The 24506-nt window shown below is 37.4% G+C and overlaps 3 protein-coding genes across 3 annotated transcripts; all 3 read right to left on the bottom strand.

Moving 5' to 3' along the window:
- Positions 1–2925: 2925 nt before the first annotated feature.
- foxc1b (forkhead box C1b) lies at positions 2926–4530 on the bottom strand. The gene is made up of 2 exons (XM_063001431.1): positions 4237–4530; positions 2926–4196 (listed from the first exon to the last, which is right to left on the bottom strand). The coding sequence occupies exons 1-2, from the start codon at positions 4471–4473 to the stop codon at positions 3237–3239; spliced, it is 1197 nt and encodes a 398-aa protein (XP_062857501.1). The 5' UTR covers positions 4474–4530; the 3' UTR covers positions 2926–3236.
- A 7993-nt stretch (positions 4531–12523) lies between these two features.
- foxf2b (forkhead box F2b) lies at positions 12524–14624 on the bottom strand. The gene is given in 3 exon segments (XM_063002533.1): positions 12524–12629; positions 12631–12733; positions 13685–14624. Coding segments are annotated over 3 exon segments (1149 nt in total).
- Positions 14625–21542: 6918 nt separating this feature from the next.
- Positions 21543–22415, bottom strand: foxq1b (forkhead box Q1b). The gene has a single exon (XM_063002534.1). The coding sequence runs from the start codon at positions 22413–22415 to the stop codon at positions 21543–21545; it is 873 nt and encodes a 290-aa protein (XP_062858604.1).
- Positions 22416–24506: the final 2091 nt, after the last annotated feature.

Consider the following 24506-nt stretch of genomic DNA (forward strand, 5'->3'; position numbering starts at 1 on the left):
TAGTCTTTGTTGTTAAACGTCTTTTGTAAAAATACACCAACCTCAATTGTTTCCTCAAATCAGAATCAGTTCAAATAAATAATCTGAAGCGATGTAATACAACAGTTTTGTAATAATCGTATGCACTGTTCCTAACAATGTATTTGTGCTATAATAAACCTTCTCTGTGTATACATAAAGTTTAATATAATAAATTAGTGCGAAATTCCCTGAAGGCGCTAATGATTGAATTTCTATTAAAAACTAATATCTATTAAATTAAAATGAAGATTTTTTTATTGCACACTGTATAAATGCAGTAAAGTCAAAATAAAATATTTTTAAAGTTGTCACAAGGTTATTATATAAAGTTATGTAGTAACCTAAGAACAATTGTTATGCAACTTTAAAATTCGTTTCTTCAGCGGTATATTGTGACCTTAATGCTGGTTACTGATTTTGTTAATGATGCACATTTTCTACAATCTAATTCTGCAATTAAGTATAAATTAAAGTATTAGAAACACTACTCCTACGAGCCTACAATTTATTCATAATTAAATCTGACCGTATTCTACTTAAACTTAACATGCACTACAAACCAAATTTACTATTCAGTTTACACGTATAACTTAGCTATTATTACCTGTGGATAACCATAAAGTGATATTAACCTAGTCTCACTTTTAAAAGAAGCTTATAAACAAAAGCTTATGGGATTACATTGTTTATCTTTTTACTTTTGGGAATGAAGATTTTAGAAAAGAAGCACAAAAGTCACTTTCACTAACAAGCCCATTTCTCATGTGTTCAATAAAAACAAGAATCTCCAGTATGCTCCAGGTGGACACCATGTAAATAAACGTGCTTGATTGGTAATGTCAGCAGCAACCCACAGAGCACAAAAGTGCATTTCTTTCTCAGGTTGTTATGAATTAAACACAATGTTGCGACCAACGTAATAGTAAAATATTTGCAGTGATTGAAATGTGTGGCTGTTATGTAAATTTGGTACAAGTATATTAACAACTTAAATTTTACGTTGTGTGAAGGTTGTGTGTTTGCTGGGCTACAGGTAACAGCCTGCAGACATCACAGTGCGTGACTGTGGACTCACACTAAACCAGACTGCACATTTGTTTTTATTCATTCACATGGTGAAATACGCGACTACACGTAGGTTAACTGTGGGCCGGTGTGAATACATCTGAAACGAGTCTGGCTCGTTATAGCAGGGGCCTTCAGCACGGTGTCGTTTTCTGCCGAAAACTCCTAAAAGGTCTCAACAAAGCCACCTTTTTACTGCCCCGAGTCTTTACTACTGCCCTCTTCTGTACTACACCGGCTACTTATGTCTACGTACACACTGGGACCCTGTAGCCAACTAAGCAACTTTCCTTTCTTTCTTTCTTTCTTTCTTTCTTTCTTTCTTTCTTTCTTTCTTTCTTTCTTTCTTTCTTTCTTTCTTTCTTTCTTTCTTTCTTTCTTTCTTTCTTTCTTTCTTTCTTTCTTTCTTTCTTTTATTTTAGTTTCATTTTCTGTATCTCTTTCTTTCTATCTTCTATCTTTTTTCCCATAATGCAGTTCCTCACTAAAACGCTCCACAAACTAAGTGGCCAATTACTCAAACTAACAACATCCAAATGTGCACTTAAGCAGAAAACACACAACACCCAGTTTACCAGCCTCGCTGTGCCCGATAGCATTTTGGGCACTGGGGTATAATGGACTTGTGTTTTGCTCTTCATACCAGTCAATTATATGTAGTTAGCATGTAATCGCAGCCTACTTGTACATGTCACAGTTTGTTTAAAGCTTGTCAAATAACACAAATGAGCTTCAGATGTGACCACTAAACACGGAGCATCTGCTGCTGGGCGTTTGGGCCATGATGCTAAAAATAGACATAAACACACTCATATGATGGAGTTAATTATCTTCAGCCTACACACACAAGAACAATAAATGTGATTTGCTAATTCAGCAGCAATAACGTTTGGAAGGTTTTTGTTAAAACAGTGCAATCTAAAACACGTTAATTTTTATTAAAAATATGCTAAACGGGCACAATAGGCTCGGCGTAAATTGTATTGTGTTAGGAATTATGAGACATAATTTAAGAAATAAATTATAAGACATAATTTAAGTTAAAAATAACTTTCTGTTAAATAGTGTTTAATCTGTGTATATTTTGTGTCTTGGAGGAGTCAGTCCTTCATGCTATATAGCTGCTTAAATTTTGTGTTACACGATAATACCACAGTGAAATTCAAGTCTTAATTTGGTCTTTACATTTGCTTGAATTGACATAGATAAATTGAGTCTTTTTTGTCATTATGATAATAATGATTGCTAATATTCTGTTTGTTATTGTTTTGTTATTGTAAAATATGCTTAATTTCATCTTAATGTACCCCTAAATTAAAACAATCTTAATTTTTATCTTAAATGTATTGAAGCCATTATTATTATTATTATTATTATTATTATTATTATTATTATTATTGTGTTGTAGATAGTAGTAGTAGGTCCAGTAAAATAAACGAGTTTTTACTACTCAATAATAATAAGAATAAGAATCATAATAATAATAATCATCATCATAATCATAATATTCTTCTATTAAAATTACTCTTCTCTTCTCTTCTATTTGATACTATTTAGTAGGAAATGCATCCTATGGTTGCACAGTGCTGCTTTGAAGACAATCATTTATCATTTATTAATTTTTTAATTCAAGATTAATTAGATACTGTTTTGTATTAGTTAAAATAATATTAGAATTTGGCCATTTGTTTTACTAAGACTGACAGATAAAACATAACATTTGTAAATTTGTTCTATTTACATATTTATCTGGGCTCATTGGTGCATGTTGTAATAAAGCAAAAACGCCAAATCACTTGATGGTTAAACTTAAAGAATGATGTAATTTATTCATCAATTAATATATTCGAGTATTTAAACACCGCATTTTTGTACAAAGTTAAGTTCAATTTTTGTATTATATAAATAGCATTAACATTTGGTTTAAACTGTTCCATCTTACTATTAATTAAATAAATTATTTTGGAGATAATGAGGCAAGTCCGCGAAAGCAAACCTCATTTTTCCAGGCCTTACAGTCCAAAACTGCTTCAGCAGTCTCTACTCATTGTCTGGCTCAAACAAATCACTGTTTTAAATATTAATATATGATAAGCATATGAAAGTGTCTAGACCAATATTAAAAGTGTATTTTGCCTTTATGAATTTGGTCAGAACTTGGAGCAGTCGTAGACAAAGGTTCCCGTGGCCCGGTAGAGGGGCTGGCTGGCAGAAAAAGGGTTTTGACAGGCTCCATCGCCTGCGGCCGCTGGTGAAGAGTTTAGCGCTAGTCGCTGCGCCTCGAAAGCCGCATGAAAGCCGCTGGACTGCTGTGACCCGTAGCTCGAGTCCACGCTGTGATTGAGGTACCATGGTGTGATCCGACTCTGTTGGACGTGCTGGCTGTCCTGGCGGGTGGTAATGGTGGCGCTTGAGTAATCCGGTAAGGCATCGTTGCTTTGCCCGCGGTCCACGGTGTACATGTCGCACTGGTACGCTGCCGGCTGGCCGCACGGTGGACTGTAGTGCGCCGGCTGCGTGGAGGGCGAGTACGCAAGAGGCACCGAAGTTGGTAATGCAGCGGCGGCCTGCGGTGGAGACCCCCGGAGCCCTGCGATTATGTTATCCATGCTGTAGGCCTGCTGTGCCGGCTGCGTCTGCGGGCTCCCACCTTCGTCCTGGCTCTCCGTTTTAGTCACTGAACCAAGAGATGGCGAGGTATCGCGTCGTGGAGGTGTACATGATCCATTCTCCGTCTTGATTTCTCGAAGCTTTACTGATTGCTGAGCTTCTCCTGTCTGCGCCTGGGTCTCTTTATTTTGTATTTCATCTTTTTCCTTCAGCACATCCTTCTTCTTAAACCTGCGCCGACGACGCAAAAAGCTGCCGTTTTCGAACATGTTATAAGAGTCCGGGTCTAGCGTCCAGTAGCTGCCTTTGCCCGGCTTCTTGTCGTCTCGGGGCACCTTAACGAAGCACTCGTTGAGCGACAGATTGTGGCGGATGCTGTTCTGCCAGCCTTGCTTGTTCTCCCGATAAAACGGAAAACGCTCCATAATAAATTGGTAGATCCCGTTCAGCGTGACCCTCTTATCTGCTGAGTTCTGGATGGCCATGGTGATCAGGGCGATGTAGCTATACGGGGGTTTTGGCCATGGTGATCAGGGCGATGTAGCTATACGGGGGTTTCACCATCTCTTTGGGCTGTTGAGTGTGTGCGTACGGACCGTAAGGGCGACCGATGCCAGCTGGGTACTGTTCGTGCGCTGCGTGAGAGTACACGCTCATCGGGGCAGGGATGCCGTTGTATCCTCCACCGTTGGCAGCCCGGTAGTAGCCTTGATCTCCGGTGATGTAGGGCGCAACGCCCATTGAGCCCGGGCTGGATGCAGAGTAGCGCGCATGCATGGCGCCCCTTACGCAGGTACCGGTGCGCCAAATTTCTCCAAAGTTCACTCAACTTTTCTCCGTATCGCTCTCGTTTTATTTAAGTCATCCAACCCCTTACACAGTTTCCCACTAATTGTTAGTCTAGGCAGCCGTGCGTTTCGCTCAAGCATTAAACGTAATGAACAGTCACAGAAACTAGCCGAACTTATGAACTTCACGCACTTTCCCGTCACTTCACAAAACTTTTCGGAACCGAAAACACAATTCTGCCTTTTTGGTTGTGTGTGTGCTCCTCCCAGAAAGCAGCCCGCCTCCAACAGATGCTTAAAACTATTGGACTGCATGGTCTACAGCATAAAGGCGCACAAGCAGATCTAGTGTACATAGTGGTATACAGTGTACCAATGCACAAATTCTGTTCTTATTTGATATACTCTCAGTGCATTCTCTTTAAATTCACACACAATGTATTTAAACAAAATAATATGTATTAATCAGACAGCACAAATTAATAACATTAGTACCATGTTGTCAATAATAACAGCGTTTTTTCTACGTTAAGAAATAATTACTATTTTACATTATTGGAGTTAAATTTTTATTTGTTTCTCGAATGCTCTTCATTTGGCGTGTAAGCCTTTACATATATACGTTTAATATATTAACTAAATGCCTCTTTTCCACGTGATATATATTTATGCTTAATACAAAATAAATTAATGCATAATTCAGACTAAGTTTAATTGTTTGATGCATTTTAATTAATTTAAACACGTAAATTGTGTCCGATCATTTTCCATTTGTGATGAATAATTACGTAGTTGTTCCAGATTAGTGAATAGTTTGTTCAAACACACAGAATCTAAATCAATTATTTCTGAATTTATGCTTGTTCTATTGATTACTTGTATATGAGTGGATTCAGAAAGTATTCAGACCCCTTGACACTTTATGGTGTTGAATTTGATGTTAAATCAATTTAACTGGCATTTTACCAATCACCCACACTAACGAAAAGAAATCATGTTCTTACAAGATGAATGAAAATGTATTTAAAATCAAAACCTCTTGATCTCCTCTTGAACCTAATTCAAAACAGTATTCAGATCCTTTGCTATGTCACTTCAAATTGTTGGGCACCCATTGTGGTTTAATTATCTTTGAAATATGTCTAGAACTCAACTTTAATTTAACTGATTAGAGTTTGGAAGGGCACACACCTGGGTCTATAAAGCTCCACATAGGGACAAAAAAACAAGTCAGGAAGCAAGGCATAGATCAGGGCCAGGATATAAATAACTATCTAAGGCTTTAAGTTTTCCCAGGACTAAAAAGTGCTCTTAATAATTGTGAATTTGGTGTAAAAATGGGCATGTAAGAAATAACACATTGTTCACTCGGTGGGCATGCTGCTTTAGTGGGTAGCACGGTTGCCTCACAGCAAGAAGGTCCTAGGTTTAATTCCCAGGTGGAGCGATCTAGGTCCTCTCTGTGTGCTTGTTTTTCCTGTGTCTGTATTCATCCATCCTCACTCTGATTTCCTCTCACAGTCCAAAGACAAGTTGGGTGAATTGGAGATACAAAATTGCCTGTGATGGTGTTTGACAGTGAACATGAACTGATGAATTATGAACAAAACCAGTGTTAAACATGATGTAAAAGTCCTAATAAATAACTTGATAAATTACCATAGGTCACTTTAATGGAGTTTAAATATCTACAGAGATGGGAGAACCTGTTAAATAGACAACCATCTCTGCAGCACTTTATAAAATCATGCCTTCATGGTGGTGAGTGGTAAAACAAAAAATGCATACCATGAACCGCTTGCACTGCACAACACCAGTGTAATATCAAGCCAACATACTCTTCATGGCCAAAAGTATTTGGACACCTTACCATGAGCTTGTTGGACATCCCAAGTATAAAATAGTCTTTTCAACTAACAACAGCCACTCTACTGAGAAGGCTCCTCACAAGAGTATGTTTTAATTTTTAAAGGAGTAACTTTGAGCCACCTCGATGTAGAAAATCAAGCAGCTTGGCATTGTTCAATGGATTGTGGCCATCAGTCTTCCTCTTGATTTAATTCCACAGATTTTCAGCAGGGTTCAGGTCTGGAAATTGGGCTGGCCATGTGGCATAAAGCATTGTCCTTTTGGGAAAAATATAGCAATCAAGCAGGGAGTTGGGCAACATTGTCAGAGCAGAAAGAAAGAAGTTTTAATCTTGTACGTGACTTAAACCATGTATCCTTTACCAAGACAAATCTACCAGTTTCAGCCTTGCTGAATCACCCTTAGATCATCACAGATTCTCCACCACAATTTTCAGTGTGTGCAGGACACGGCTTTTGCACCTCTCTGGGTCTCTGTTTAAGTATTAGATGTACAGGTGTTGTAACAAACTGAAAACTGGAGAAGATACCCATACAGTAATTCTCTATGATCCATTACTTGCAGTCCTTTGCTAAGCTTAGCCTGGCTCTTCTTCACTTATCACTGATTGTTTTTATTTCTTGGCCTCATTTTTCTTGTCCTTTTCTTGACCTCGTTGTGCACTTTACCCCAGCTGCCTTTAGCATTGTTTCTGAAGGTCACTTCAGCATTCAACATTCTACGATTGTTGAGTGGCATTCAAATAAGTTCACAATCATCCCAGCCAGAGTCATATTTGCCCTTTACCAGTCTATATGTTTGTTGTTGCCAAATGCTTGGTTTTCATTTTATAAACCACCATCTTTGAAATTAGAAGGATGAAGCAACATAATGGTCACTCAAGCAGTCAAGCCAGAATTGACCCCTTCTGTTTTACTCTTTTGCCAAGGTCAATGCTATTTATTTTATTCAGTTTACTTTTGAAGTACTATTAGCAGTGTTTTTGCCACCCAGCTGGTCCTATTGCGAAAAGATTGTGATGATCACAGCAAAGATTTTATACTTTATTGTTAATAAATAAATAATAATTTGGTCTCTCATTACAATTTTTCTGTGTTGGAATATGGAATATTTTCTATACATGTAAAATGGTATTTTTTGTTCCAATAGATCTACTGATCTGCAATTATGAATGCTTTATTTGATAATGTACTGAGGATAGTTTAATCTGTTTGACTGTGTAATCTATGTTTAGTTTAATTTAAGCCCGAACCTGGATAAGCAGTTGTATGAACTGACAACAATTAATTAATTCATTTTCTTATCCGCTGTTTTGGACTGTTGGAGGAAACCGCAGCTTCCGTAGTAAACCCTGCAGACATGGGGAGAACATGCAAACTCCGCACAGAAAGGACCCGGACCGCCCCACCTGGGGATTAAACCCAGGACCTTCTTGCTGTGAGGCGACAGTGCTACCCATTAAGCCACTAAAAATACTTTGTGTGCAAAAATGTATGATTGCTCTACACCATTTTTAAAAAATCAGTCACGTGCTGCAACACATAATACTCTTAGTAGGCTTATTTAATATATTTAATACACAGCTTAGTTAGACAGTTTTATTCAGGCTAACCTTTGTCCTCATATCGAGTTACTGGGAAACTAGTCGCGTTTTGTACGTGACAGTAATGCTTAAGAAATTCACTTTGTTATTTGCTGCCCCCTTGTGGTGATGTATATGTAATTTACATGAATAAACATAAAACGTACTAATAAACATATTACAGTGTGTATTTAAGGTTATCTCATTGTTTACTTTTTGGTTTTGTTTGTTTCTATGAAGCATTTTAGTGAGTAATGTGAGTCAAATTAAATATCCTTAATAGCATAACTTTTGTGGGGGAAATGACATTTGTAAATAAATTCATAATTAAAGTGTTTTTTGTGTGATCTTTCCACTTCAGTTTTATCTGAATATTATAATTATTTATAAATAATTAAATAAATACATTATAAAGCATTTAAAACTACTTTAGTGAAAATTTAATTGATGTTTTAAACAACAAGTGAACGTCTATTACAGCTTACAGGTGGGCAAGCAACTATTATGAGTAGTTTTACCATTTACATTTTGCTGTTGGACTACATACTTTCTTTTATATTACATATTTTATATTACAGAAGTTGTATTTTGCCTCAAAAATGTCCCAACTTTTTTAAGTGTTTTGCAGGAATCAAATTAAATGTATATTTACAAAATTAATTCAAGTTGCCTAGCCAAAATATATATAAAAATATTTAGTATTTAGGTTTAGTAGAATTAACAAATCACATATGCTTGTTTCTAAAAAAGGTTAGACCCAATGCATTAAAATTAGACCCAGCGCGACCCTGATCAAGATAAAGCGGGGTGGTTAAACAGACAAAGGATGAATGAATATATAAATGAATAATATGAAATATTGAACCCTTATGTTTTCAGATTCAGTTCTTTGTCTGTTTCAGGCTTTTGTAGGCCTACCTGTTCTGAATTATGGGCGTGGCATTAACGAAGAAGGGCGTGGTATCAATTAAAGAGGGCGTGGTATGTTATTTCCCACACAAACGCGACCAAGCAAAAAGGGCAGTGAGTGTTTGCTGCTTATTGTTGAAATGGTATGTCTGTTAAACTATGCTGAGGAAGAGTGGGCTAAGGTGGAACCCTGAGGTAGGCCTATCATTATCAATCACACAGGGTGTAATTTTAAGGACCACACATAAATGGTTTTGATAATTACCCACATTTCTAACTGGCCAAAGAGAAGCGAAGAGGGAAGACAAGGTTGTCAAAGTTATCATCGAAGTGCAGGTCATCAGTCAGGGTTTTACTCAACATTTGTGTTTTTCGTTGAGTGTGTGTGACACAAAACCCCCAAACAAATCAAAAGTTAATGCTCCACTCGAGTTTACGACTTGATAGACAAAGCCATAACTAATCAGCAGTAATCAGTTTGTAATGAGCTGTTGTTTTTTGTGTGGTTTAGTTAACTTGTTTTGTGTTTTGTTTACTTGTTTTGTAATTGATTTCTCTGTTTTGGCATTTGTGATTTTTGTCATTTGCTTTGCACTTAAATACTAAAGGATGGCCTGTGAACTTGCCAAACTGACCTGCACTTGCAAAACGTGTGCAAAATCAAATACTTTCAAGCATGAAATAACGAGACTTCACCCCATTTGTAACACTGCTTTATATGATATGTGTTTTGTGAACACTAAATGGTATATAGATGGTATACATTCCTAAATTCATTTAAACATAAAACCTAGGCCCAGAATAAAGTAATCAGAGTAAATGTAATTATAAATGATGTAGACCTGCTTCGATTTTTGTAAACATGCATTTTACATGTACATTTTCAGCAACGCTTTTTTTATCCAAAGCGACTTGTACCGTGACAGTATATTGTCTAAGCCAGGGGTGCACAACTTCTTTTTACCAAGGGCCGATTTCACATAAACACCTAAACCAGAGGGCCACACATTTCATTTTTACAGATCTGTCCACATGAATTTGTAATACAGTTCAGGCTGGGTGATATTGAAAAAATTCAATTGAAAAATTTTAATTTAAAAGACTGCAGAAATGCAAGAATAGTAACAGCACCACCTAATTATCCTTTCAAGGAACTCAAACTTTATAACAATAACAATATAACAATAATTAATAATTTGAACAAAATAGACATCTTAATTAGCTATATCCTTTATATAAAAAACTCACAAACAACTCACTTTAAATAATGTGCAGCATAAGAAAAGTGCAAAACCACAAACAGTTCTTTACAGGTTTTTTAAAAGGAACTCGAGCCTGTTTACTGTTTCCACCATATAAGTGAGTCTGTATCAGTATCTACACTGGGGGACATCGAATAATCACTCAGCTCAGCTTTGATTTTGTCTTCTTGTGACTGTGGGGTGGATGGACTGGGCACATTCCACGTCTAACCATATGGACTACAATTCCCATGAGCCCCTGGACTGTCACGTGACTACCACATGTCCCCGGTCAGCCAATCCTGATCGCGCTCACCGGAGTTTTGATTCAGTTCAGCTGTGTTCAGTTCCATGCGCATCTTATTTAAACTCATCTGTTTTAGTCTCGTTGTGAAGTTTTGTCGATCGTGTTTGTCTCCTTATTTCTGAATCTAACCGTTACCGTGTATGATCCTTGTTGTCTTCCGTTTGCTGCCTGTCTTTTTATCCTCTGGTTTTGGACTCTGCAGGGTTTTGTACACTGTTTTTGCCCTTTTAATATTAAACGTTCCCTGCTTTATATTCCGCGAGCGTCTGCTCAGTTTCTGCCTCGTGACATGTTGGTATTTTAATTAAAATATAAAGTATGTAAACAATCGCGATTGTCACATTCTAACATCATGTGAAAACGTTCATTCTAATTAACAGAATTAATCGTGAAAATCGCCCAGCACTAAATACAGTTACATAAAATCAGGTACTTACAAGAAATGTCTTGGTCTGACACCAACTGGTTAATGTGGTCGCAAGCACACCAGACATGAGAAAATACCTGTATGTTCATTCAGGGTTAAATTTCATATACTTGAGATCCATTTTTCTTTTTTTACTCGTACTTGGTTTGGACAAACACATGGTACCGCTGGAGTAACTTGTATTTACATAATTTACTTTTCAGTCCCAATTTCATGGAATTACCCGGTGAATTTAAAGTGTCAGTATCATTTATTTAAAAATACATCAGCACTTCATTTGGCGGGCCGGATGTTGTGCACCCCTGGTCTAAGCAATTGAGGGTTAAGGGCCTTGCTCAAGGGCCCAACAGTGTGGCAGCCTTGCAGTGGTGGGGCTTGAACCAGCAACCTTTTTATTACTAGTCCAGTACCTTAACCGCTAGGCCACAATTGTCCCTTTTTGACGGAATAGTAGTTGGCCAGCTCATGATTTAGCTGTTTGAAGACTTTCACCAGGCCTGTGGGAATAAGCGCTGACAAACATGCGGATTATAGCTGCTAGATGGCGCAATAGTATCGCACTACTGCATGGTTTTACGGTTCCTCTAGTAATATTTAATGTAGGGAACGGTCATACTGTATCAGTTAGGGTTTATTTTGGCTACATCTAAAACAGCTTATCTGAAACGTTACTTTATCATTAACAACATGCAATAAAATAGTAAACGTCTAAAGAACCCTATCGAATTCGATATTTTGAAGATTTTACAAGAAAAGATAATTTAACACATCATTTGAAGAAAACATGCTTCACATTTTAATGAACAAAAACAACAGTTTATTGCTAAATGTAACATATTGGGGAAAAACAGAAAACACAAAATGTAGTACGAATAAATCCAAAGATTATGGTACATTAAATGTTTACCCAATGTTAAATTCAGAAAATACTGGTAGAATTTGTGCCTGAACAAACAATAAAACAATAAAAGAGCCGCATTTAAGATTGCTCACTGTAAAACGTTACCAAGAAAAGGAAATCAAAACATAATCAAGTATGTCCAACTTTTAAACTGTTATTTTATAGCAATGCTTTATTAAATTAAATACGTTAAATCCTCTATTAAATAATAAAGAGGAACTTAATTATTGGCCAACTAACAGATTATCTTGGTTGTCGTATATATATTTTTTTTTACTGTTAGTTTTGTTTTGGATGTCACTTATATCAATACTGTATTCACTGCATTCACTCTGTAATTAAAAACATGTTTAAACAGAATATTTTATACTTTATAACTGGTTTACATGTTCTATATTAATAATCATTAATCCCTTATTAATGTACAAAACAACAACAATAATATATATGAATGGTACATGTTTTACTTGGAAAAGTGTGTATACAATGTTTTATGTTTTCTTATGTGCTACATTTTATCATCAAATCAAACAACAACAATTATTTATATATATGTATATATAATTGGGAAAGTCTGTATACAATATTTTCTTATGTACTACATTTTATCATCAAATGTTGACATTTAAATCCCCCCAAAAAATAAACACAATTGTCGACCATTCTGTCATTTCTGCATTTAGTAGCTGTTTGAGCTCCTAATTAAAAGCTGTCAACAAGCTGTCCAACAGACATTTTAAACATATATACATATAATGTGCGTTAAGAGCCAGGTCAGGAGTTTTTTTGTTACAACAAATAAGCTACATCACACACGGCTTGACATCCTGTAGATCACTCTGGTGATAATGATGAAGATGGTGGTTGTGATGATGATGATAATGATGATGTTTATGATGATGTGAGTTATCCACTACTAGGTAGATTAAGAGCTGCGATTCCACTGAAGTTCAAAAGCAAGTCCTTTTGTTCTTCTACAGGGGAAGTTTGGATTTGGTAGCGCGGTACAGCCACTGCCAATAAAACACACAATAATGCACCATGTGACACACAACATTTATTTAAACATAATATCAGCAAACGTGTTTAAGTTAGATTATCCGAGTACGACTATAGCTAACGAGGTAAAGTCATCAAAAGCATAAGAACACAGTCAATATTTTATTTATTGTTTAATTACATAGGTTGTACAACAACACTTGTGTATATACATTAAGCAAAATATATTAAAAGTACACAAGTATTAGGCATTAAAGTATACTTTAATACCTAATACTTGTGTACTTTTAATATATTTTGCTTAATGTATCTTGAGCCGCTGTAATAACTGACTTTCCTTATGGGATTAATAAGGTTATCTATCTGTCTGTCTGTCTGTCTATCTATCTGTACTTAATGGGTTATTTGCTTAATTTATACATAAATAAAAAGTATTTAATTAACACTGAAAGAATTAACAAATGAATTGAAATTGTTCGTTTTCAACAAAATACTTTCTGATTTGTAATACGTTCATCTGAGTCTTAATATGTAAAAAAGTTACAAATGCTTGTTATTTTATTATATGAATTAAAGAACAGATTACTCGCACATTCATTCTCAAAACATTTTGCAATTGGTGTTAAAAATGTGCTTCTAATAGCAGAGTGCCAAAATGCAAAAGTCATTTATTTTGTTTACCAGAAAATCTGTTCTTAAAAGAAATGTCAACACGTAATGATCTTTTTAATTTTACTAAATCTATTTTGTATATTTTAGCTTAAGTCAGTCAGTCCAGATAGACCTACTACTGTGCCCAAACGTGATGTTTTGACAGGAAAAACAAAAATGAACAGCTAATGTTGTCCAAAGTCTGTATTCTTATTTCAGTAAAACTGTGTATATTTATGGCCAAGTCATGTTCCCATGTTCGATTATCTAAAAATAAGTACATTAAATAAATAATGTCTGTAGCATTAATGTACCTTTCATGTCTGCACCGGGTCTGTAGTTCGGGTGTGGATAGACTCGCTCCATCGAGTTGAGTAATGAAGAGACTGGTGGTGATGAGGTCTGTGGTGATGAGGTCTGTTGTGCTGCGGACCTTGCAACACCAGAACTGACAGGCGAGCGTTTATTAAGGTATGGAGATGGAGACCAGTGTGAACTGGCTCCAGAATACTGACAGTCGGTCGGGCTCCCTGTTGGACATGAGGAACCTGAACTGCTGTTCGCTCCATAGTCTGCATTTGTCATGTGTTGTCCATAGTGTCCTACACTTAACGCGTCGTACCCACTGGCAGCTACAGGCCCGGACATCACGTCCAGGTTGTAGCTGTTAGTGTGACACAGTTTGTTCTGTGGGTTAAAGCTTTGGGGTAACATGGCAGAGCTGAACTCGAGGCCGTTCATCATGCGGTACATTGGCTTCATCAGGACTTCACATTTCCTCCGAAATCCTCGCGGTCTGCGCCGAAACGAGTCCTCCTCAAACATGAACTCACTCGCAGGGTCAACAGTCCAGTAGTGGCCCTTTCTAGGGCGGCCAAAACATTTGGGCAACTTAATGAAGCATTCGTTAAGAGACAAATTGTGGCGGACGGAGTTTTTCCAGCCCTGGTAAGAGCCTCGAAAGAAAGTGAAGCGTGTCTGCAGAAAGTGGTAGATCTGGCTCAGGGTGAGACGCTTTGCTGGTGCGCTCTGTATCGCCATCACGATGAGTGCAATGTAGGAGTAGGGAGGCTTTTCGGCTCGACGCAGTCCAGAGCTGCTCGTTTTGGTTTTGCTGGCTGCAATAGCTTGGCAACCTGAGTCAGTCTGAAATCCAGTTAAACCGGGATGGATCTCAGCGGATAACGAATTTTTCCTCATGGTGAAACTGGACTCCAGCGGCACACGCAAAACATCTGTCGTGGTCGTCTTCATCGGTGATGTCCAAAATCTTTAGATCTGAAGCAACGTAGAAAACTGAAGAACCTCTCTTCAAAATGTAGTACTTGTAACCAACCTTAGATTGCAGTCATATTCCTATTTCAAAATTGTGAAGGTCAGTGAGAAAGAGACAGACTTACAGACCGAGTTATGTCGTGATCATTGAATCTGTATAATGTGAAGGTATTTTAGCTGTGTTGAACCGGATATCCATAATCCCCCCTGTGAGAAGGAGACAGTATAAGTGCGTGAGGCCCCTCAAATAAACAAACCAGCAGAACAGACCACTCATTAAAGATTAAATCTGCCTCCTTCCCTCTCCTGTAAAAGGAACCCTCCTCTAGATCTTTCTGCAACTAAATTGTCATTGGTCTAACACCCACCAAAGAAATTACAGTAAAATAATACATTTCTTGGCATTACTGTTAAATTTATTCCTATGTACGATCATGTTTTGGTACAAAGGCAATAAGGCCTAGTCTTTGAGGAGCAAAGATGGGCTAGTTTGTCACAAAATGCATGAAAAAATGATTACAATTTACAACCTCATTGCTAGCCCTAAATTGTTTGTAAATTACTGTAAAATTGCATGACTACTGTGTAGTTTAATATTTCATGCCAAGCACAAAATAGGTGTAGACCTTATTTTTTTATATATATTTTAAGCACTTAGTTTTTTAAATGAACTTGAAATCTGCAAGAGTTGAATTAGTCTACCTGGATGTGTTTTAACGCGCGAAGTGTGTGTGTTTTGTGTGTGTGTGTTTTGTGTGTGTGTGTTTTGTGTGTGTGTGTTTGTGTGTGTGTTTGTGTGTGTGTGTGTGTGTGTGTGTGTGTGTTTGTGTGTGTTTGTGTGTGTGGTGTGTGTGGTGTGTGTGTGTTTTGTGTGTGTGGTGTGTGGGTGTGTGTCTGAAATGGGATCGAATGTTTATTGCAAATGATTTTGACATGAGTGGAAACAGACTTTTTCCATCTGACTCATGTTGAGAACCACACACAGCGTCCCAGTATCAGACTTCAGGCCGGAGGCGAAAACAAAACCCCTCAGGCTTCTCATAAAGAAGCAAAAACCAAAAATAATCATCTCTAATGCACTATTACAGTTTTAATATCTGAACTGACACAGAGCTGCAAGAAAGTGTATGAGGAAATTATTTATGTGAGCTAAACCCCTATTATTATTATTATTACGTTGAGACACCAAAACACATTTACTTCAGGTTAAAGATGACAGTTGACAACAAAAGCCCACTTTTTTTTCCTTATCTTGAAGATCTGCTTTATGCATTTATCTGTCTCTACTAAGTCTTAACCAATATCAATAAATGTTTAAAGTTGTAATAAATAAACGTTAAATCATGTGATAGATTATAATGAAGGCTTGTAGCTTCAGGCCAAAATTAACTACGAAATTATGACCAAAAACATGAATTTGCACTGTATACCTACTCCTGACCATTTTGACCAACTGTTCTTAGACATGATTATACAAAAACGTATTAACATTGTTGTTTGTTGTGATGACCATATTTAAATAATAAGAGTTTATGTTTAAAATACTTGAATGATCCTATATTTTGATATGACTAAATGTAAATCTTATGGACACAAATGTGAAAGCCTTTTTATCATCACTGTAAAACTCACTTTATGCAGCTCAGTAAGGATGTATGTAGATAAATGTTTTCTCCTGAAGCAGGGTCAGCTTTCGGACTGGTTTCCACCTCCCACTGAGCACCTTAAACCCCCTCTGCGTTCAGGATGCCCAATCGGTCAAAAGGAAGTTCAGGAAATTTGTGCTACTGTACTTTGATGCCTGTGCTAAGTGCACTTTCCGTTGTATTAAATAACAGTTGCTTGCTGTATTTCGCATTTCTAATTCTGTAGTTTTACACTGATCATCGGTCTTTACACAGGACCTTTTTAATTTACCCGTGGTGAGAAATACTTCAGCAAAGATGAGAGGTATTAAATAAGTAATTTTTAAAACAAGTAGCCTGTTTCAGGAGCTTGATGTGGTCTTCAGTGAAATTGAGAAACGTCTTGAGGCTGGCCAGTCAATTAATAATCTCATTCTTTAGTGGAAATAAACACTTTAGAGCCTAATCGTGTGTGTTGGCATTTTTAGGGGTGACACTTGGTCTAACATGTTTAAGAACCATGCAGATGCTGGACTGTGTTGACAAGCATTTTTACACCACAATTTATTGTAGCACAATGTAAAGAAGTAGCCTTTAAGTAGTTTTGGGACTTAAATAACTTAGTTAACTGGCAGCTGTTTTACTGTTTAAACGATCTTGATGCAGATGATGAACGAAGCAAGTGGCATTTAGTTAAATACACCAATACATATTTGTAATGAACAACTTCAACTAAAAATCTATATATTTTGAAATGTAATAAAAACGGAAGTACTTTCCAACACTTATGTTTAAAAGTTTTTATTAAACCAAAACATTTAAACCCTGAGCTCTCTAAACAGGGAACGCTAGTTTAAAAAAATAAAGTAAATAAGCACCAAACGAACAAACTGAACATGTGTAATTCATGAATCTGTGTACATTTGTCAACTGTGTGAAAAAAACCCCGATATGAAATAGAAATCATATCATTAGTCTTTCTAAAAGGTTTAAGCCTTTAGTTTTGTCAGGTTTCTTCCCCACTGTACAGGTGTGTTATTCTGTTAGTCTACCTGCAGGTCGCAGCATCACACCTGAATATGCTCTAATATGATCTCTGGAGAAGTCTCTTCAGCACAGAGAACTGAATGATGTATCATGTGCATTCTCCAATATAAAAAATGTTTAATTGAATTTTTGTAATGCAAAATACAAACTCTTCTATGTAGCTCTAAACATTTACAGTTACAGTCATCATCTTTAACACCACAATAAAACGCAATAAGATCTCAAAACCATAACAAAGAAAATGAAATAAAAGTCTGGAGAAGCAGAAATGTTACAGTGCGTTAACTTAATTCTAAAGTGTTAAACAAATCAAAACACATCTCATTACATACCTAATGCTGGATTGCTTCTTAAATGTTTTGGATGCTCAACTGCAACATTGGCTAGCACACTTTTCGAATGGTAAATAACGTTAGATCAGTTTTGTGAGTGTGGGGATGATCATTTTGTGTTGTCAAGTGTGAAAGACGATTCAGATTTCTAAACCAACATATAAAATTGGTTTATTTACCGTGTTTTGTAAATAACGCAACCGTTTTACCAGTATTAAAAGACCAAACTGTATATGTGTCTGTGTGTTTTATAATTAATTCTCTCATGTCTGTTATTATGCGTGTGATACCATTATTATTTCTCTATATTTATTAATGAACTGAACTAATTAAATGAGTAAAAAAATGTAAAGTATTCAAAAAAGTAAATCTATAGCCGACGTTGTAAATCAGCTGAAAGTTGAAAACATATTGATAATATGCATTTAGGTGTTGGGATGTTGTGATACAAATAAAATACCTCCTAATGAAAGTGAAAGACTTACCCCATTTCTCATTGTGAAACTCACAAGGTGGAGTCCACAGTCAATGTTATGGCAAACACAGTATTTAAAGATTAATTTGGAAAACAAAAAGGGACTTCTTTATATAAAATAACACAAAAACAGCAAAACAATTTTTAATTTATTTAATTTTGGAAAAGATTGGTCACTGGTTATAAATATACTGGGTATAGATTTTGACAACAATCCTAAATAGAATATTGAAAAACATTTTTTAAAATATACTTTAACTGCTCTTAAATTGCCTAATCATGACTTAATGTGTTAATTAAGGAACCTACTTAATTTTATTAAATGGGTTGATGTGTTAATTACATTTACATTTTCGGCATTCAGCTATTAATCCAAAGCGACTTACAGTTGTGACACTATACAATCTAAGCAATTGAGGACTAAGGGCCTTGCTCAAGGGCCCAACCGTGGCAACCTGGTAGTGGTGGGGTTTGAACCGGCAACCTTCTGATTACTAGTCCAGTACCTTAACCATTAGCAGTTTACAATGTATGAATTTAATGTGCCTTTATATATATTTTTAATTTTCCATGTAGTTAATCATTAGTCTCACTGATTCATTCCAACATTCCAGATTTATATTAATTTACATTTTAACACATGACATTTCTTATAAAATGTCTATAGCTTTCTTAGTTGTTGTTTTAAAATTAACCATTTACAAAAGACTTTAAAAAAAATAACAACACGTTTAATTTAACAGGTTTGTGTGGAATGCTGGGGCAGTGCAGTAAAAATTCATCAGAAAAAGGTGTGTCAAAGTTCACCCTGTCTGACAACTTTTATTTTGGTGTCCAAAATTAGACCGGGTAAAGCCAGTAATGAAAGAAGACTAATACAAAGGTGTGTGTATATTGTGTTGAGTATTGTTTGAGTGGGGAGGTAACATTTTAAGATTACTAATAAATAATTATCTTGTACAGTATGGATGATGACTAATGGTTCATTTATCTACACGGTACACTTGCTTACTCTTTAACATCATTATACAGAATAATACACCCTTAATTTCCTTCTGGATTAATAAAGTATCTATCTATCTACTATTTGTCTCAATTATTCATTGAAACTAAGGCCAAACAAACAAAAAGACACAGATAAATGAAAGACATTTCAATTCTGCATTCTTTCTTTATTAACAAAGGTATTCCAATGTCACGTACTTAACAGTTCTACCAGACTGGTGGGGTGCAGCTCACTGAAGATAAACCTGAAATATTTACATAACAATATTAATATTACAAACTATATACACTATATGTACCACATTTTAGCCCAGTCTAATAACAAATGAAATCAGTAAACATATGTGGATGCACTTTGAGACCATATTTAGTTGTGTAATTTGCAAGCAATCACTACAATACTAACACACACACACACACACTTTATACTATATTATATTACATTGTATTATAATAATTATATGAAAAATAGGTGCCAAAAAATTAATTACGGTGATGCAATGGAAGGGTTCTTCTTCGAAAGTTGTTTAATTGATGACAAAATTCAATCCACATGATGTAAAAAAGTTTAAAAGTCTAACATATACAGTGTATCACAAAAGTGAGTACACCCCTCACATTTCTGCAGATATTTAAGTATATCTTTTCATGGGACAACACTGACAAAATGACACTTTGACACAATGAAAAGTAGTCTGTGTGCAGCTTATATAACAGTGTAAATTTATTCTTCCCTCAAAATAACTCAATATACAGCCATTAATGTCTAAACCACCGGCAACAAAAGTGAGTACACCCCTTAGTGAAAGTTCCTGAAGTGTCAATATTTTGTGTGGCCACCATTATTTCCCAGAACTGCCTTAACTCTCCTGGGCATGGAGTTTACCAGAGCTTCACAGGTTGCCACTGGAATGCTTTTCCACTCCTCCATGACGACATCACGGAGCTGGCGGATATTCGAGACTTTGCGCTCCTCCACCTTCCGCTTGAGGATGCCCCAAAGATGTTCTATTGGGTTTAGGTCTGGAGACATGCTTGGCCAGTCCATCACCTTTACCCTCAGCCTCTTCAATAAAGCAGTGGTCGTCTTAGAGGTGTGTTTGGGGTCATTATCATGCTGGAACACTGCCCTGCGACCCAGTTTCCGGAGGGAGGGGATCATGCTCTGCTTCAGTATTTCACAGTACATATTGGAGTTCATGTGTCCCTCAATGAAATGTAACTCCCCAACACCTGCTGCACTCATGCAGCCCCAGACCATGGCATTCCCACCACCATGCTTGACTGTAGGCATGACACACTTATCTTTGTACTCCTCACCTGATTGCCGCCACACATGCTTGAGACCATCTGAACCAAATAAATTAATCTTGGTCTCATCAGACCATAGGACATGGTTCCAGTAATCCATGTCCTTTGTTGACATGTCTTCAGCAAACTGTTTGCGGGCTTTTTTGTGTAGAGACTTCAGAAGAGGCTTCCTTCTGGGGTGACAGCCATGCAGACCAATTTGATGTAGTGTGCGGCGTATGGTCTGAGCACTGACAGGCTGACCCCCCACCTTTTCAATCTCTGCAGCAATGCTGACAGCACTCCTGCGCCTATCTTTCAAAGACAGCAGTTGGATGTGACGCTGAGCACGTGCCCTCAGCTTCTTTGGACAACCAACGCGAGGTCTGTTTTGAGTGGACCCTGCTCTTTTAAAACGCTGGATGATCTTGGCCACTGTGCTGCAGCTCAGTTTCAGGGTGTTGGCAATCTTCTTGTAGCCTTGGCCATCTTCATGTAGCACAACAATTCGTCTCTTAAGATCCTCAGAGAGTTTTTTGCCATGAGGTGCCATGTTGGAACTTTCAGTGACCAGTATGAGAGAGTTTGAGAGCTGTACTACTAAATTGAACACACCTGCTCCCTATGCACACCTGAGACCTAGTAACACTAACAAATCACATGACATTTTGGAGGGAAAATGACAAACAGTGCTCAATTTGGACATTTAGGGGTGTAGTCTCTTAGGGGTGTACTCACTTTTGTTGCCGGCTGTTTAGACATTAATGGCTGTATATTGAGTTATTTTGAGGGAAGAATAAATTTACACTGTTATATAAGCTGCACACAGACTACTTTTCATTGTGTCAAAGTGTCATTTTGTCAGTGTTGTCCCATGAAAAGATATACTTAAATATCTGCAGAAATGTGAGGGGTGTACTCACTTTTGTGATACACTGTATATAAATAAAATTCATGTTGAACTTATGTACAGAATTGAAGCAAGTAAGTACAATGTCACATGGCATCACACATTTTCCAGCATCTTCATTTCCCAGACTGGATAAATAACACAGCAACACAACAACAAATTTCATCTAACAGCACAAAGTGCACACAGCAAACATGTTAGTATGTGTTTCCCTCAGGTGATCAAAGAGTTAATTCTTAAGTTGTGGTAACAAGGATCGTAAAGAGAAATGTGAGGATGTGCAACATCCCTAAGCGGATTCGAGAAATCAGGTCCACATTTAATGTCCGACGGGTCCCACTTGTACCCTTGATATGCAAACAAGGCTTCAGATCCGACGTGTAGTAATGGTACAGTGGACAGTGGGTAGCCCATGATGAGTGGCATTAGATTAGATGCTGAGGGTGGTAGGACGCGCTCCTTCACATCATCCGGTTGCCTGAATGGTTTACTGAGGATGCTGTCAATAGCAAACGAGCTGGAAAACGTGCTTCTCGTTTTGGTCATCTCCTGCTGAGGAATTCTGGTGTCTTCTCTGGTGTCAAAGTCCTTCAGGTCCTTGTTTCCAATGCGCTTTCTCCTGCGTCGGAAGACACCGTCGGCGAATGTGTACTCGCTGTGCGGGTTCAGCATCCAGTAGTTGTCTTTGCCCCAGGGACGCGACGGATCGCGCAACACTTTCAAAAAGCAGTCATTCAGGGATAAGTTGTGTCGCACCGAGTTCCGCCAGCCTGTGTAGCTGCCCCTGAAAAAGGGGAACTTTTTCATCAGGTAGTCGTTTATTTCTGCAAGCGTGAGGCGACCTGTAGGTGAGTCTCGAATAGCCATGGCGATGAGGGCGATATAGGAGTAGGGCGGCTTGGGTCTGCGCGTATACGGCTTGGACGTGCCACTGGAAACACCTGCTGGCCACGGGCTGTTAGCCGCACAGTCTCCGTCCGAGCCCAGCTCCTCTTCAGGGGACGTTACAGAGTCCAAGTGTATTTCAGCCTCAGTGTTTGGGTTCTTCTCCGGGATCCGAGTCGCGGAGAAAACCTCAAGCTTCATTCTTGCTGTGGTTTGGATAGAGATGCCGACTCTCCGCGGATTAAATGCAGCGTTCACAAATCTGTCACAGGTTTGATTCATCAATACAGAAATCCTCACTGGAGAGCTGCACACTCCAAAAGCAGTTAAATATAACATGGCCAGCCCCCAGGGAGGTGCTTCTTCTGTACGTATACTGCACAGGTTATTCACCTGCTTTAGGAGGTGTGTTTACGCATCTGTGCCAAAACACTGCTGTAAACAAAAGTAATTGCCCCTTTACTGATTCCCTGTGTCATTACAGTCTTACCTGCTTTTTAAAATAAACTAAGAAAAACTACAAATATATAAACTAAACAAACTATCATAAACTAAGCTGTCCATCAGCCCAAGGGCAGTGAAAGATTTGCGTTTGAGATTTTGGAAGGTTACTCTATTAAGCCCCACTACTGCCAAGTTGCCACGATTGTGCCCTTGAGCAATGAAATCATGTTTTACAATTTAATTATTTTTTAGCTTTAATTTAGGTTCCTTCTGAGAAATGTCCAATAAATGAATCAATCAGGAAAGGGTCAAATCACTTATGGTATATTAAATAATATATTAATAGTGTGCACTAAGAAAATAATGTGGGACAGAAAGAGAGTCTTGTGGCTACACAACTACTGGTAGTAGAGCAGCAGGAACAGGTCAGCACAGTGACACAGTGGGTAACGCTGTTACCTCACAGCGTTCCTGGCCAGGCGGCCAGGGTCCTTTCTTTGTGGAGTTTGCATGTTCTCCCTATGTCCAGGTGGGTTTCCTCCAAATGCATCGGTTTCTGTCCACAAGTCCAAATACATGCAGTCTGGCCAATTGGAGCTACTAGAAATTTTATTAGGTGTGTGTGTGTGCCTTGTGATGGACTGGCAACCTGTCCAGGGTGTCTCCTGCCTTTTGCGCAATGAATTAGACCCACTGAAACCCTGACCAGGATAAAGCGTTGGTAAAATGGACAATGAATGAATTAATCAATTAGTGAAAATAATACTAACAGATGCCACCATGGTTGGTCCCACAAATGACCAGCTTTGGTTAGTCACCTTTGAGGGAGTTTTTAGATGATTGGATGATTATTGATCCTTCTTAATACTGAGAGTCTGAGTGGTAGTGATATCATTCCTGTTTCCTATTTGTCAAAGTGACACTAGCTAATCTTAGACATCTATGATCTTACATGTACAAAATGTAGCCCTAAGCACCCCAGTCCTTTCTGCTACCATATTGTGCTGCATGATCAGCAGTTTGAAGAAATGTTAGGGCTAGCTTTGCATATCTCAGAAAAGCACATGGTAATCCTCATCTTATTATGTTGGTAACTTTAACTATTAGGCAGGAACCTTCAACAATTTCATTGGGATAAAACAGATTTAACTATTTTCCCCAATGCAAAAGATGGCTTCAGTCATTGGGAAACAACATGCTGAGTAGTTTACAAAACACAGGAGTGAAATAAATTATTCTGTCACTTGTTTTAATATGGTAAGTGTGGCTGAATTGTAATTGAAACTATTTACTAATGGAAGTTGCTGACATATAAAAGAATGAGGATATCTGCAGAGTGTGAAAACAGGCTTTTATTTGAAAACAGGCGTGACTTGTGTTCTTATAAACATTCCTCTGTATAATGTCTTATACTTGCAACTTGTTATGATGCAGGAGCTCAAGAATGTGTTTTGGAAGGCTTCCATTATGTACCTGGATGAATGTCGAGCCAAAACTACATGTGCAGGCAAAAACACTTTTAAACTGGAAACTCCTTTTATGGTACGGGTGAACATAAGGGCACCGACAGGGCAGACACAACAATGCCCTTATACAATGGCTTAAATGTATAGTTTAAAATATTACACGCAGCCTGCGTTCTGTCTACAGGATTTGTAGTGCAAAAGAATTTACCTTTAACTATTATTTGATGTTTCCTTGTACTAAGTATACAAAAGTATACAAAAATTATTATTAGGGGTTAATTACACCCTAAGACAGTTGTTTAGGCAGTCAGTAAACAAGCATATTTTTGAAAACAATAATAGATATATGAGAAGTAGTTTTATCCAACTTTGCAATACTAAA

This window comes from Trichomycterus rosablanca, chromosome 9 (assembly GCF_030014385.1).
Source record: "Trichomycterus rosablanca isolate fTriRos1 chromosome 9, fTriRos1.hap1, whole genome shotgun sequence".
Lineage (NCBI taxonomy): Eukaryota > Metazoa > Chordata > Actinopteri > Siluriformes > Trichomycteridae > Trichomycterus > Trichomycterus rosablanca.

Bases quoted from the DNA above. Each gene is read 5' to 3' on its own strand.
- foxq1b (XM_063002534.1), bottom strand. From the start codon at position 22,415: ATGAAGCTTGAGGTTTTCTCCGCGACTCGGATCCCGGAGAAGAACCCA.
- foxc1b (XM_063001431.1), bottom strand. From the start codon at position 4,473: ATGCATGCGCGCTACTCTGCATCCAGCCCGGGCTCAATGGGCGTTGCG. The intron at 4,197-4,236 runs ATCGCCCTGATC...CCGTATAGCTAC, and splicing joins TGAAACCCCCGTATAGCTAC to ATCGCCCTGATCACCATGGC.